The 12,065-nt window shown below is 37.6% G+C and overlaps 1 protein-coding gene across 2 annotated transcripts in view; it reads right to left on the bottom strand.

Annotated features, from left to right (window-relative positions):
• Positions 1-12,065, bottom strand: part of LOC132183408 (protein SWEETIE) — a 53,077-nt gene that overhangs the window by 20,260 nt on the left and 20,752 nt on the right. For both annotated transcript variants that reach the window (XM_059596838.1, XM_059596837.1), the window contains exons 14-24: positions 9,462-9,594; positions 9,278-9,384; positions 5,696-5,806; positions 5,439-5,606; positions 5,172-5,258; positions 4,816-4,909; positions 2,450-2,518; positions 2,223-2,345; positions 2,071-2,139; positions 1,837-1,941; positions 1,615-1,703 (exon numbers count right to left, since the gene is read on the bottom strand). In XM_059596838.1, coding sequence (XP_059452821.1) covers positions 1,615-1,703; positions 1,837-1,941; positions 2,071-2,139; positions 2,223-2,345; positions 2,450-2,518; positions 4,816-4,909; positions 5,172-5,258; positions 5,439-5,606; positions 5,696-5,806; positions 9,278-9,384; positions 9,462-9,594 — 1,155 coding nt within the window. The remainder of the gene's footprint in view (positions 1-1,614; positions 1,704-1,836; positions 1,942-2,070; positions 2,140-2,222; positions 2,346-2,449; positions 2,519-4,815; positions 4,910-5,171; positions 5,259-5,438; positions 5,607-5,695; positions 5,807-9,277; positions 9,385-9,461; positions 9,595-12,065) is intronic.

Here is a 12,065-nt window from a genome sequence, read left to right as displayed (position 1 = left end):
CAGGAAAATTACTTATCTGATCTAAGGGGTTTGCACTTGTACCAAATTGATCCCTGGGGAACCAAAATTACCCTGAAGATCCATGGGGTAAGCTATTTATCCAAAATGGTACTTGCCATCCAGCCATTGATGGAAACCGTTAGACGCACACATGGATCTACAACAAACCAATCACTGATTGGCACGAAGCATAGCAGATGAGTCACGACCCTTGTTGCCACAGTAGGAGTATACATCCATGCCCAACCCATGTCCACGTCATTAAAAAACTGATACATCAACATCTTGCCTTCAACCAAAATGACAAGTCAGCATCTTGCCAGAGCAGTGCCGTTTCTTCATCTTAAGCAGGAGCTTCATGATCTTCCGCTCTCTATGCTTTTTAGGGGACATGTTCCTCATTCAACAATGCAACAAAATACTGGTAATCCTCGAACTTCATGAACAGCAACTCAACTTGGTGAATCTAAGTCCACACAGTGTTTTCTAAACTTGGTGAATCTAAGTCCACATAGTGCTTTCTAAGTGTTGGATCAAGTTCCGCGAGCACAAGTCTCCAACACAGAGGTGAATCTGCTGTCGGCTCCAGCACCGTGGCAGACAGCGGAGTTTGCGACACATGGCTGTGGCTTCACAAGAACCACTGCACCAGCTTGGCCTGGAGCTCCTATGAGAATGCCTTGCCTTTGGCACCGCCTCTGCCCCAAGTTCCTACAAGAACTGCGGAGCTTGCTTGACAAGCTTCGCCTAGTTGACGCCGATGCCTGAGCTCCAGCACTTGTCATCAACCTTAATAACCATTGCCAACTTCACTCTCCAAAACATGATCGTGTGGTCATTTACAAATAACCTGTAAATGATGTCATTCAAATACACACCGGTTGAAGGCAAGATGCTGAGATGTCATTTTCTTAATGACGTGGACTTCTTAAGAAACATGGCAGTGACATGTACCTTCCATCATGGCAACAAGCAACAAGACTAATGGTTTTTGTTAAACGGCTAGTAGGTAGAGAAAATTTTGGACAGCAACAGATTGATTTTTCTTCAAAAACTATTTAATCTAATTCACAAACAATCTATATCTGTATTGTACGTATTGCATCAAAAGGCCTTAACTTTCGTGAAAAGGTTATTTGAGAATTATAAGGCTCTTGTGGGCATGAAATCAGCCTCCAAGGTTGCCTGCTCTTCAAAACCAACTTTCAAAATAAATTTGAAATGAAAAAATAAAATGCTCAAGTAAATTGTCATCCTTAGATGATGGCTCTTTTTCAGCAAGTTTTTACATTCCTTTATCCAGCCCAAAACAAGCTTCTCTAGAGGCAGCCTTGTGCATATGGATAGCTAATCATAGAGAAATAGTGATAATCAACCCAAGAGTTATGGATTCCATCCAAGATCATCACAGCTTCTGTCAATTCAATTAAACTATTTCCTCTCGCACTCGAAAAAAGAAAATTAAACTATTTCCTCCCTTAGAGGTTTGAACATACAAAAAAGTCGTCTTTCATTTTATTTTAATTTCCTTTTAGTGGTGATATGTCAACAGTCATTAGCAATAAGACATAAAGAAAAGATAATCAAAGACTTTAAGGGGCACTCAATAATCACCTGCGGTGGAGGCAGCCAAGTGCAATGGCAATTGATCCAGCATAGTTTGAATCTGTTGCTCTGGTTAGGTCACTGAGCAGTGATCTAGTCTGTTTAACACAAGTATAGTGAGTGAGAGAGGAAGACAAACAGACAGATTAATCGACAAGTTTAAATTTAGGTATTCTACATTTTTACATCAACAACACAACTACAATAATGGACAGGAAACTTTAAGCTGACCATTCTTGCTGTAAAGATGTCATTTCCAAGCCGAGCTAAAAGACCCAGACCTTCAGACGATGCTCTACGTTGTGATGGACAAATGTCTCCCTCAGCCAGAATACCCTGTCAAAATAAAATAAAATTTATATGGAAAACAGATGATATAATAAGAATAGAAGTGACAGTAACAACACCATATACAACAATAATAATAATCACCATCATCATCTTGATCATTAACATAGTTAATACCTGAAAAATAACGTGTGCCAAACTTAATATTTCTTGTCCTAGCGGTTGGCGACGCAAAGAAAGCAAAGCCTGAGCAAGAGCATGAGATCATGATTATAAGGTGAGACCCAACATGATAGAGTTTGAGCAGATCAAAGTATGATAAAAAGCACCTTGAATCCAGCTAGCAACCCCACACATATATTGGTGACACTGGCTGCATGCCATGATTGTTTCTTTCCAGCTTTCAGACACTGCTCTATCATTCCGAGAAGTGAGAGCATCCCACTACTATCCTGAGATATTTAAGTCCAGGATACATCAACAACATCCAGATATCCCAAGTTCGAGAAAAGAAGCAAAATATGCGAAGATCAATCAATTAACTACATTCCTCTACCTGAGAAGCAAAGATTACTCCAAAGCAGAGAAGCATCTGGTTCACTAACGTCTTGCTTATTGTCTCCGGCTTCATCGTTAAATTAAATCCTCAGTGTATGAAGTTAAGTGTAACAAGGAAAATCAATAAACAATATTTGAGAAATTTAAGAATACACATATCAACAATGATAGAAAAAGAAAAAAGAAAGTCTTGACAGGCATGCACTTGGATTAAAAAATAATAATAATAATAAAATTAAAATTAAAATTAAAAAATGAAGAAAATTAATCAGAAAAAAATTTTAATTCAGACATCCATAGCTATTGTCTATCCATTCTAGTTGCTCCATAAGAAACCATCATTCAGAGTTGTGATAAAATTTCACCTTCGCATACATTTGTATGCACATGCAGTTCCACCTGATGGTTAGTTATGTCTGTTACTTAAGCAGGATATTTCTGTCACTTTACAAGATAGAAACATTTACTAGAAACAGTCTAGCATAATTAGTTGTTCGAATATAATTAAATAATTAGATTCACTCTTCCTATAAGCTTCAACAATTGGGATAAGTAGTGATTTAAGATGCTATATGATCCAAATTGACATGTCGCGCAGCACTGAACAAAACAAGTTGGCCTGCAGCGGGTCAAACGACAGGCAGGACCCCTATACGACAAGCATTTAGCAGCAAAAAAAAGATGCTGCTTACTGGTTGAATGCAATGTTGTGACATCTGGATTAAAGTTTTGATAATTTATTGAACTGGTGCTGTATGTGTAAACAGCGTGGGGAGTCTTGCGAATCATTTTTTCTCTACTGTTAGATTGCTTGTGACTTATGAAGTGCTTTCTTTTGTCGTGCTAGGCTAACTTAGGTAATGCCTAACGCATTCAAACGTGATTGCACAATCAGCGTAAATTTGAAGTTTAAAACTTAGAAACGAATGAGGAAAGTCATATTTCCTCCTTCCTTCGAGCGAAGCACACAGAGAACGAGAGAGACCAAGAGAGTTGACGAGAGAGGCTTAGAGAGAAAATCAAGGAAAGAGAGTCAGAGGCTTTGGGGACTTGGAGAATAAGCTTGAAGAGTACAACCTCTTGCTTCTTGCGACACATTTGACCCTGACTCAGGTAATACTTCTTATTCCTAATTTAAACACTTCAATACATGTTGTCAATGATATAAATCTCCCTCTTGCACAATGCAAAGGAGTTCGGTCATGTACTCAACATCCCATTTCTAATTTTGTTTCCTATCATCATCTTTCACCCTCACATTGTTCTTTTCTATCCAAATTGTCTTCTGTGTCTATCGCTAGAAAGTTACAAGACGCATAATGATCCAAAGTGGAGGGAAGCGATGCAAGAGGAGATGAGAGCCCTTCATAAAAATAATACACGAGATATCATCGAATTGCCTAATGGAAAAAGCCGGATGGACACAAATGGATGTTTACTATAAAGCTTAAGGCCAATGATTCTATGAAATGACACAAGACCACGGAAAAACTCGGGGGTGGTGCAACCATCATCGATGCCATCGAGGTGGGCCTTGGCCACCCCCGACGACACTTGGGGGTCGCCGCGACCACCCCCAAGAGGCTCCGAGGGTGGTCGCAGTCAATCCCGATGCGAATTGGAGGTGGCCAAGCCCCCCCTAAATTCATAAGGGGTGGTTGCACCATGCCTAGTGCACTCCAGGTGTGGTGCAACCACCCACAGAATTCAACGTTTTCAAATTTTTTTAGGGTTGAAAGAAAATTTTTTAAAAATGTAGTTTTTTTTTTTCCTTAGGAAAACGTTGTCTATTCCTTTAGAAAAAAATAGCTAGGCATTCCTCTTTGTAAGATAATAATTATTGCCATGAGAATAACTATTCATAAGAATAGGTCCTTACCAAATGAATAGCCATTATTTCCACATAGATAGTCATTATATTCCAGGGGCCTATTCCGCGAACCAAATGGGCCCTTAGTCTCTTCTCAAACAAACCATGTTCATGAAAATTGTGGAAGACATGCATAAGATTCATGTAATACTAAATGATTGCATCATTGATCACCTCTTGATTGGAAGTGTCCAAATCATGAATGCTAAGACTGGAGATAAAATTATTCCTCCTATGGGAGTTGGCAAGGTGGTGGTAAAAACCTATATTCTGATCTTAGGTGGTGATTTAACTTAAGTAACTAACTATTCTCCTTTTTCCAACTTTTCTTTCCTCTACCTTCTCAATATATAGCACCCATATAACTAAATAATTGGTTTTTCTTCTTTTCACTAGCCAATTTGATGGAGCCCAATATGTTATTAAGAAGTTTGAAATCAAATTTTCGAATTTGTAAGAGAGAAAAATAGAAACTAAGACAAAACAACTATTACCTGAGGAAAGCTAGAAGGCTCATCCTCCCATACACAAGGCATTAGGCCATCTTTTCCGCCTTGGAAAGCCCGAAGTTCATCTTCTAACCAATCCCTAAGTAAACATAATCAACAAGAAGCCAAAAACTCTTGAAAGTGAAAATGAACAGAATGAAAGAATCTGAGCTTGCTACCAATAAAAAAAAAATTAAATAAAAAAAAATCTGAGCTTGCCAAAAAGGATTGAAATAATGATACACAATGCAAAAATATCAAACTTGTAAAGACATTAGTTTAGAAGCTTAACTAACAGAAATTACAAGGTTCAACAATCTTTATATAAAATCAAAGGACCCATGAAATGAAAAGCTAAGCACCTTCCAGGAATCCAGGGACCCAACCATGCATCCCTCCTGTCTAACAGCAACCTCAAGCATGAGCTTTCCTCACATCCAGAAGGAACTCTTTTATTTTAACCAACAATATGGAATAGAGAACCAAATCAGTCACAGAAAATGACTAAGAGAAATTTCAAATTTGCAAGTTAAAGGAATTGACATTTAAGGTGTATTTACCCCCAAAAATAGAACAATAACAATCTGATACAAAAGTAAAGCAACATGAACAACTGTAGCATATCTTACCTATATGGAGTTGTGCACAACTGGATAACCCGGGGGTGGTCATTCTTATATGTCAATGGATCAGGAAGGGACTGATAAGCAATTAATGTCTTGATAATAAATATGTCTACTGCAGGCTTCAAATTTGGGATCTCTTTAGCTCTTGCCACTGAAATATAGGATAAAGCACTGCTTTCCAAAATACATTAGAACATTTTAACTAATACAAGAAAAGCAGAACTTTTGGCCTAAGATATTCAAAGTATTGGCAGACATACCTACTAAGATATACAAGCACTGGTTGAAGTAAAATTCCACTGTTCACAGCATTAGGAGAAACAAAGCACCTTACGAAAGCGGTGAGTGCATCAACTGCAGCAGACCACACACTACAAAAGGCAAAAGGAGAACCGAAGATTAATAAATAGTCATAAATTACACTCAACCTCATTCAAGACAATCATAAATCCTTTGGTGCCTTTATAATGACAATTTATTATAAAGCCAAAAAATTAGGGGACAAAGAAAATTATAAATCCAAAACAAAGACAGTTAAAATCAGAAATCAGTCCTGCCATTATTTTCATAAGTAATAAAGAAAGATTAAATTAAAAGAAAACAAAATGAGAAGTCAGGTAAACCAAGAGACTTCTCCTAGAAGTTACAATTTAAAATTTACTCAAAAACGATTACACTGAAGGCTTCGAATCAAAGAAGGACCTTATAGTTAAAGACTACCTAATTCCAATTTACTCAACACAAGTGAAATATTAGAGAACTAACGAATCGTAAACTTTACGCCATAGCACTCCAATAGTAATATTTGTATTACTCAGCAAATGCGCATGATTTAATATGTCCACCTACTCAGCTTAGCACATCGATTGCAAGTATCAGCAGACAAAATAACACTATCGTGGAACATAAACTCATGACTGTTTGGTCAAAACAGATGGTGATAGTTACAAATATTACATCACAGTTGAATTAAATGTGAAGTTTTAACAAATAAGTTTATGTTGACTTTTTTCTTTTAATTGGTACGTTACACACACCCAGAGGGCCATGTACAAACCCATTATAGAATACAAAAACCAACATCATGTGATTGGCCACAATTATTAGTCTTTTGTTTCACTCTCTTTGATAAAAACAGTGGCATGCACAATAGCCTAGCAACATACACATACATAAATCCGTTATGTGAAGCTAATGATACTCTGATTTTTATTTGCTGATGATACTCTGATTTTTTGTGAAGCTTCTCTCAAGCAAATCCATTATGTGCGCCTTATTCTCTTATGTTTTGAAGCTATTTCGGGTTTGAGAGTTAATCTTGGACAGTCAGTAATTGTGGCTATTGGTGAGGTGGAGAACATTGAGGCTTTAGCTAATATCCTTGGGTGTAGTGTTGCTGCTTTGCCTACGAAGTATTTGGGTCTACCTCTTGGGGGTCGTATAAGGATACGGTTATGTGGAATGATATGACTGAAAAGATGGAGCATTAGATGGCTGGTTGGAAGAGAATGTATCTCTCTAAGGGAGGCCGTTTAACTCTCATTAAGAGTACGCTGTCTAATCTTCTTACTTACTTTTTGTCTCTGTTTCCTATTCCTATGAGTGTAACAAAAAGACTTGAGAAAGTCCAAAGAGATTTCTTGCGGGGAGAGATGGGAGATGAGCCTAAGTTGCATCTTGTAAGTTGGAATCAAGTATGTCGTCCCTTGCACTCCGGTGGTCTTGGCATTCGGAAGATGAATCAGTTTAACCAAGCCCTCTTGGGGAAATGGCTTTGGAGATATGTGAATAAGAGTGAGGCTCTTTGGTACAAGATTATCAAAGCTAAGTATGAAGACCAGGATGGTGGGTGGTGTACGAAGGAGGTTTCGGGCTCTCATGGTGTGGGTTTATGGAAGCATATTCGACAAGGTTAGAACTTCTTTGCCAAAGGTATTCAATTTGAGGTGGGGGTGGGTTCAAAAGTTCGTTTCTGGCATGATATTTGGTGTAGGGACCAATCTTTGAAGTGTGCCTTCCCGTCCCTGTTCAGTATTGCTAGATACAAAGAAGCTTGGGTGAAGGATAACTTTACTTGGAGGAATGGGGTTGTCGAGTGGAATGTCATTTTTGTGCGGGCCGTCCAGGATTGGGAGATGGATATGGCCTTTTCTTTCTTTGATCAGTTGTCCTCTTGTAAGATCTCCCTTAGTACTGTGGATCGTATTCGTTGGTCCTCGTCTAAGAAGGGTAAGTTCGAGGTGAAGTCGTTCTTCAAGGCCTTGTCCAACATCGACCATGAGGCATTTCCTAGGAAGAGTATTTGGCTTACTAAGGTACTGTTGCCGGCGTTGCGAGTGGCTTTTTTCGGGTGGACTGCGGCCCTAGGCAAAATTCTGACTCACGATAATTTGCGTAAGAGAAAATTTGTGGTAGTGGAATGGTGTTGTATGTGTAAGAAGACCAGAGAGTCAGTCGATCATCTTCTTCTTCACTACGAGATTGCAAGTGCTCTTTGGCATACTATTTTTAGTCGGTTCGGGTTGCTTTGGGTTATACCTTGCAGGGTAAGGGACTTGTTCAATTGCTGGTGGTCGGGACGGCGTTCTCGAAGTGCGGTGGTGTGGAAGATGATCCCTTTTTGTCTTATGTGGTGTTCATGGAGCGAAAGAAATGATGGATGCTTTGAGAATTCCACTAGGACTTTAGAGGAACTTATTCATTTTTTCTTTTTTACTCTTTACTCTTGGACGGCTACTTGGCTAGCTCCTTTAGTGATCAGCTTGTTTGACTTTCTCTTTCATTTTTCTCCCTCTTAGGCGCTCTGCTTTAATACTTCTCGTGTATATGGGTTGCACCCCTCTGCGCTTTTGTTTTATATCATTATTACTTATCAAAAAAAACATACACATACATAAATACATACATTTAGACGTAATTATTATGTATGCATATATGTGGCAGCTTGCAGGTCTGTGAATTTGTGTGCATGCACACAACATAAGTAATTCTCTTAAGAGGGACAAAAAATATCATAATGCATTGTAAAAAAAATAGTCGGAAAAAAAATTGACTCAAGATTATAGAGTTTGCTTCTATCTTTCTAATGAAATCATAAGTTCCCAGACATATCTTCATCTATTATTATTTCTTTTATGATTAAGAATGGTAAAAAGAGTTGGGAAAGACAAGGGACACAGGTTGCACACAAAAATCTCCCAACAAAACATGTCAATGCAAAGATTCAGAATATCAGAAGTCCAAAACAGGAGAAAGAGTCTTAGTTGAACATACAACAGATAAAACAGAGATCTCAAAAGCAGCATCTTGAGACTAAACATCACGATGTCCACAACCTCCAAAACTCCCCATATTCCTTTCAGCCTAAATAAATCACATCAAACAAAAAGGTGATGCAATCTAAGCTACAACCCCTTTACCTTTACAAGCCAACTCTCTCAACCCCTTCAAACAACTCAAACACAGACTTGAGGATTTAGCAACACCAAAAAGCAAAGACCAAGAGCAAAGCTTATGGCGAAAACACTCCAGTTTTATCTTCGATCCTAAAATATCGCAATCATTATTGCATTTTGTCTCTCTCTTAGTTTATAAACCATTTCAAAATGAGGACCCCTCATTTTCTCTCTAACTTTAACTATCTAAAGTTATTTAAAAATCCTACTGCAATATAATCAAAGTTATGTCAAAAGCACACTACAAATCTTACAAGCTTGTAAGGAGGATCAAGAGATTGCAGCTTATGTGCAGGAGTTACACCTAATACAGATATTTTTCCAACGAATGATGATACATAATTGCAAAACCAATTTAATAATAACCATACTTAATATACTGCTTACCGTATACTAGACGTTAAATCTCCAGTTTGCTTCATTTCATGTTCGGGATTTCCACTAAAGAGAGTAGCCCACAAGGAAAGAATATCAAAAACCTGATCTTCAAGCTCCTGCTAGAATAAAATTAGCACGACAGCATGCATATAGTTCTTACACCAAATGAAAGATTACAGAGATGACTATGTACCTCCTTTGGCATAGAATCCAACAGTGATGATAAAAGTAACCATCCAGCTTCTTTTTCAACTGTGGCGGCCACAGGGTTTCGACTAGATTCTATCAGCATCTTCTTTGAAACTTCGAGCACTGATCTGGGCAATCTGCACAGAACAACAAGATACTACTCATTATGACCACCAGCATATAAAAGAACCATCATTTTTCATGTACAACAATCATTTCAATCCTTTCCTATTTGACATGGTGACCCCAAGAAGAATGGCTCCCAACTTAACATGACCCCACCAATATGCAAATTCAGGGCACTAGCATAACAAAGATACAATAGTATGGGTTGTAACAAAATAGGTTAAGTAGATATTTATCCAAACAATGGGCAAAGAGATCAGAGCAAAGCTTATGAGTTCGAACCCTAACTCTACAATTCACTCCCTATTTAATCAAATATTCTACGCACTAAGTCTCACTTGTCAAATGAGAGTTTGAACCCACACAAGAAGGAGAATGTTAGCATATTAATTAAATGATTAAATTCATCATTTCCTATTAGCTTAAACTTTTGGCAGAATTGGTAATTTAACAACATGAATGCACCATCATCATTGCATGATTGATCTTAATTGTATAGAAACAGTAAATGATTTAGATACCTGGATGAATGACCTTAGGAGGTTAATATGAATCACACCTAGGGTGGCTCATAGTCGTTGGTTTAATTAGGTTTTGGACTTGAAGAAATAGAAATTTAGACAACCCTAATTCCTAGGATGAAACCGTGATCAAATGTGTTCGGATTGTAACACAAATTGCTTTGGTAGAACTGTGTTTGAAGGACTAGTCACCCAGTCTCTCTCTCTCTCTCTCTCTCTCTCTCTCTCTCTCTCTCGGGTTGACCAAGCTATCCCACCAAACAATTTCTCTGAAAATATAAACCATATTGCATCAATTGAAGTCTTAGTCGATAGGTGGTCGACTAGGGCAGGATTTAGGTCAATCAGAGTGGAGCAAAAGTTATTGTTTGTTTAAGAGAACCTATATATACATCCTATTCCCACATCAACAAACATCTGCTCAGACCCTTTTGAGAGTGTTCTTTCAAAGAAAAGTAGAGAAATTTTCAAGTGCTTTGGAGAATCTCTTTCAGAGAGAAGAGGCAGACCAAAACCTTGATTTGATGCAAGTGCTTTGAGGAAGAGAATCATGCAAACTAGAGAGATTTCTTATTCTTGCATTGTACTCTCCAAATAGTAAAACATTTTATAAGTTGTTTATCAAAACCATCCATAGTTTAAGACATCAATTCTTCTATACACAGTAGAAGTCCAGAGAATAGGATGGCTATTTTGTAGCTTGGTAAGATTTTTATTCCTGGGGAATAGCTATTCCTCAAAATGAGAAATAGCTATTAGCTTTCAATTCATGTGGGAATAGTGCATCCATCCTAAATTTACTCGAAAGCCCTCCATTGACCCAAATCAGGCACAACAATTGTATTGCTCATGTTGGATTCCGACAGTCTTCCACTAGCGCTATAACACGGACCCACCAGCCAGATCAGAGTCTCTTCGGCGGTAAAAAAGCATTGTCACCGTTCTTCATTGAGTACCTACTCTTGAGTGTGGAGTTCTAGTGGTTCTTGCTGGTATGACCATTAAGGAGCCTAGCGATGGTGACCCACTTCTTGTCATACTTGGTGTGGGCTTTGAATATGATTTGGTCCGGCATGAACTGTCAATGCTCCATCTCCGGCGTGAACTTCCAATGTTCTTGTTGTCACCATTACATGAATATTTGTGTTAATTAAGTGACTTGATTGATGGGTTTTGCCTTATTAGCTTAGATGGACTCCTCAAATAAAAGCTAAATTTGAGGAGAAAAATTCACTTTATCAAATTTAGAGAGCCATATTTCAAAGGAATCAAACATCAAACTCCTTATACTTTCTCTACTTTAGTTAAATATTATTATTTTATTAGTTTTAAACCAATCAGGAGAGAGGAGAGTAAAGAATAATCTTAAAAAATTATATAATTTTACCTTTTTGGCTCTTGGAATGTAGGAAGCATGTCTTGCAAAAGTTAAATATAAAGTGGAAAAGAGAACTTGTTAAATGGATGTTTTCATGAGTTTTGTTAAATTTGTAAGAAAAAGCTACATTTAAAAGAGTCCATTGCGAATGCTCTTATGGATTATCATTTCAGGATTTAGTTCAAGAAATGCCCTCTCTTGCTTCTGTAGAGACACATTGTACTGTTGGATATCATTTCTTTTGACGTGAAATTTTGTGAGCCGGTGCATTTCATTAAGTTGTGTTAGCAATTTCAGTTTTCTATTAACAGCTTAAATTTATGGTGATGGAATTGTACTGTCAGTTGTGTTAGCAGTTTCAGTTTTAGCATTTCATTAACTTTGGAAATCACGTTTTTTACTGCATATCATCGATAATCAAATCCAAAATCAGTTCTTAAATATTTTTTTGATAAATAATAATGCATTAAAAGAGCGCAGAGGGGCGCAACCCAAGTGGTCTAGTATTGTGTTTCTTTTTCTTACTTTCGTGTCTGATGGAAATTAGTTTTGATCTTAATTGTCCCATACATTTTCAAGTATG

The sequence above is a fragment of the Corylus avellana genome, chromosome ca5 (assembly GCF_901000735.1).
Source record: "Corylus avellana chromosome ca5, CavTom2PMs-1.0".
NCBI lineage: Eukaryota > Viridiplantae > Streptophyta > Magnoliopsida > Fagales > Betulaceae > Corylus > Corylus avellana.
This window is presented reverse-complemented; position numbering and strand designations above follow the sequence as displayed.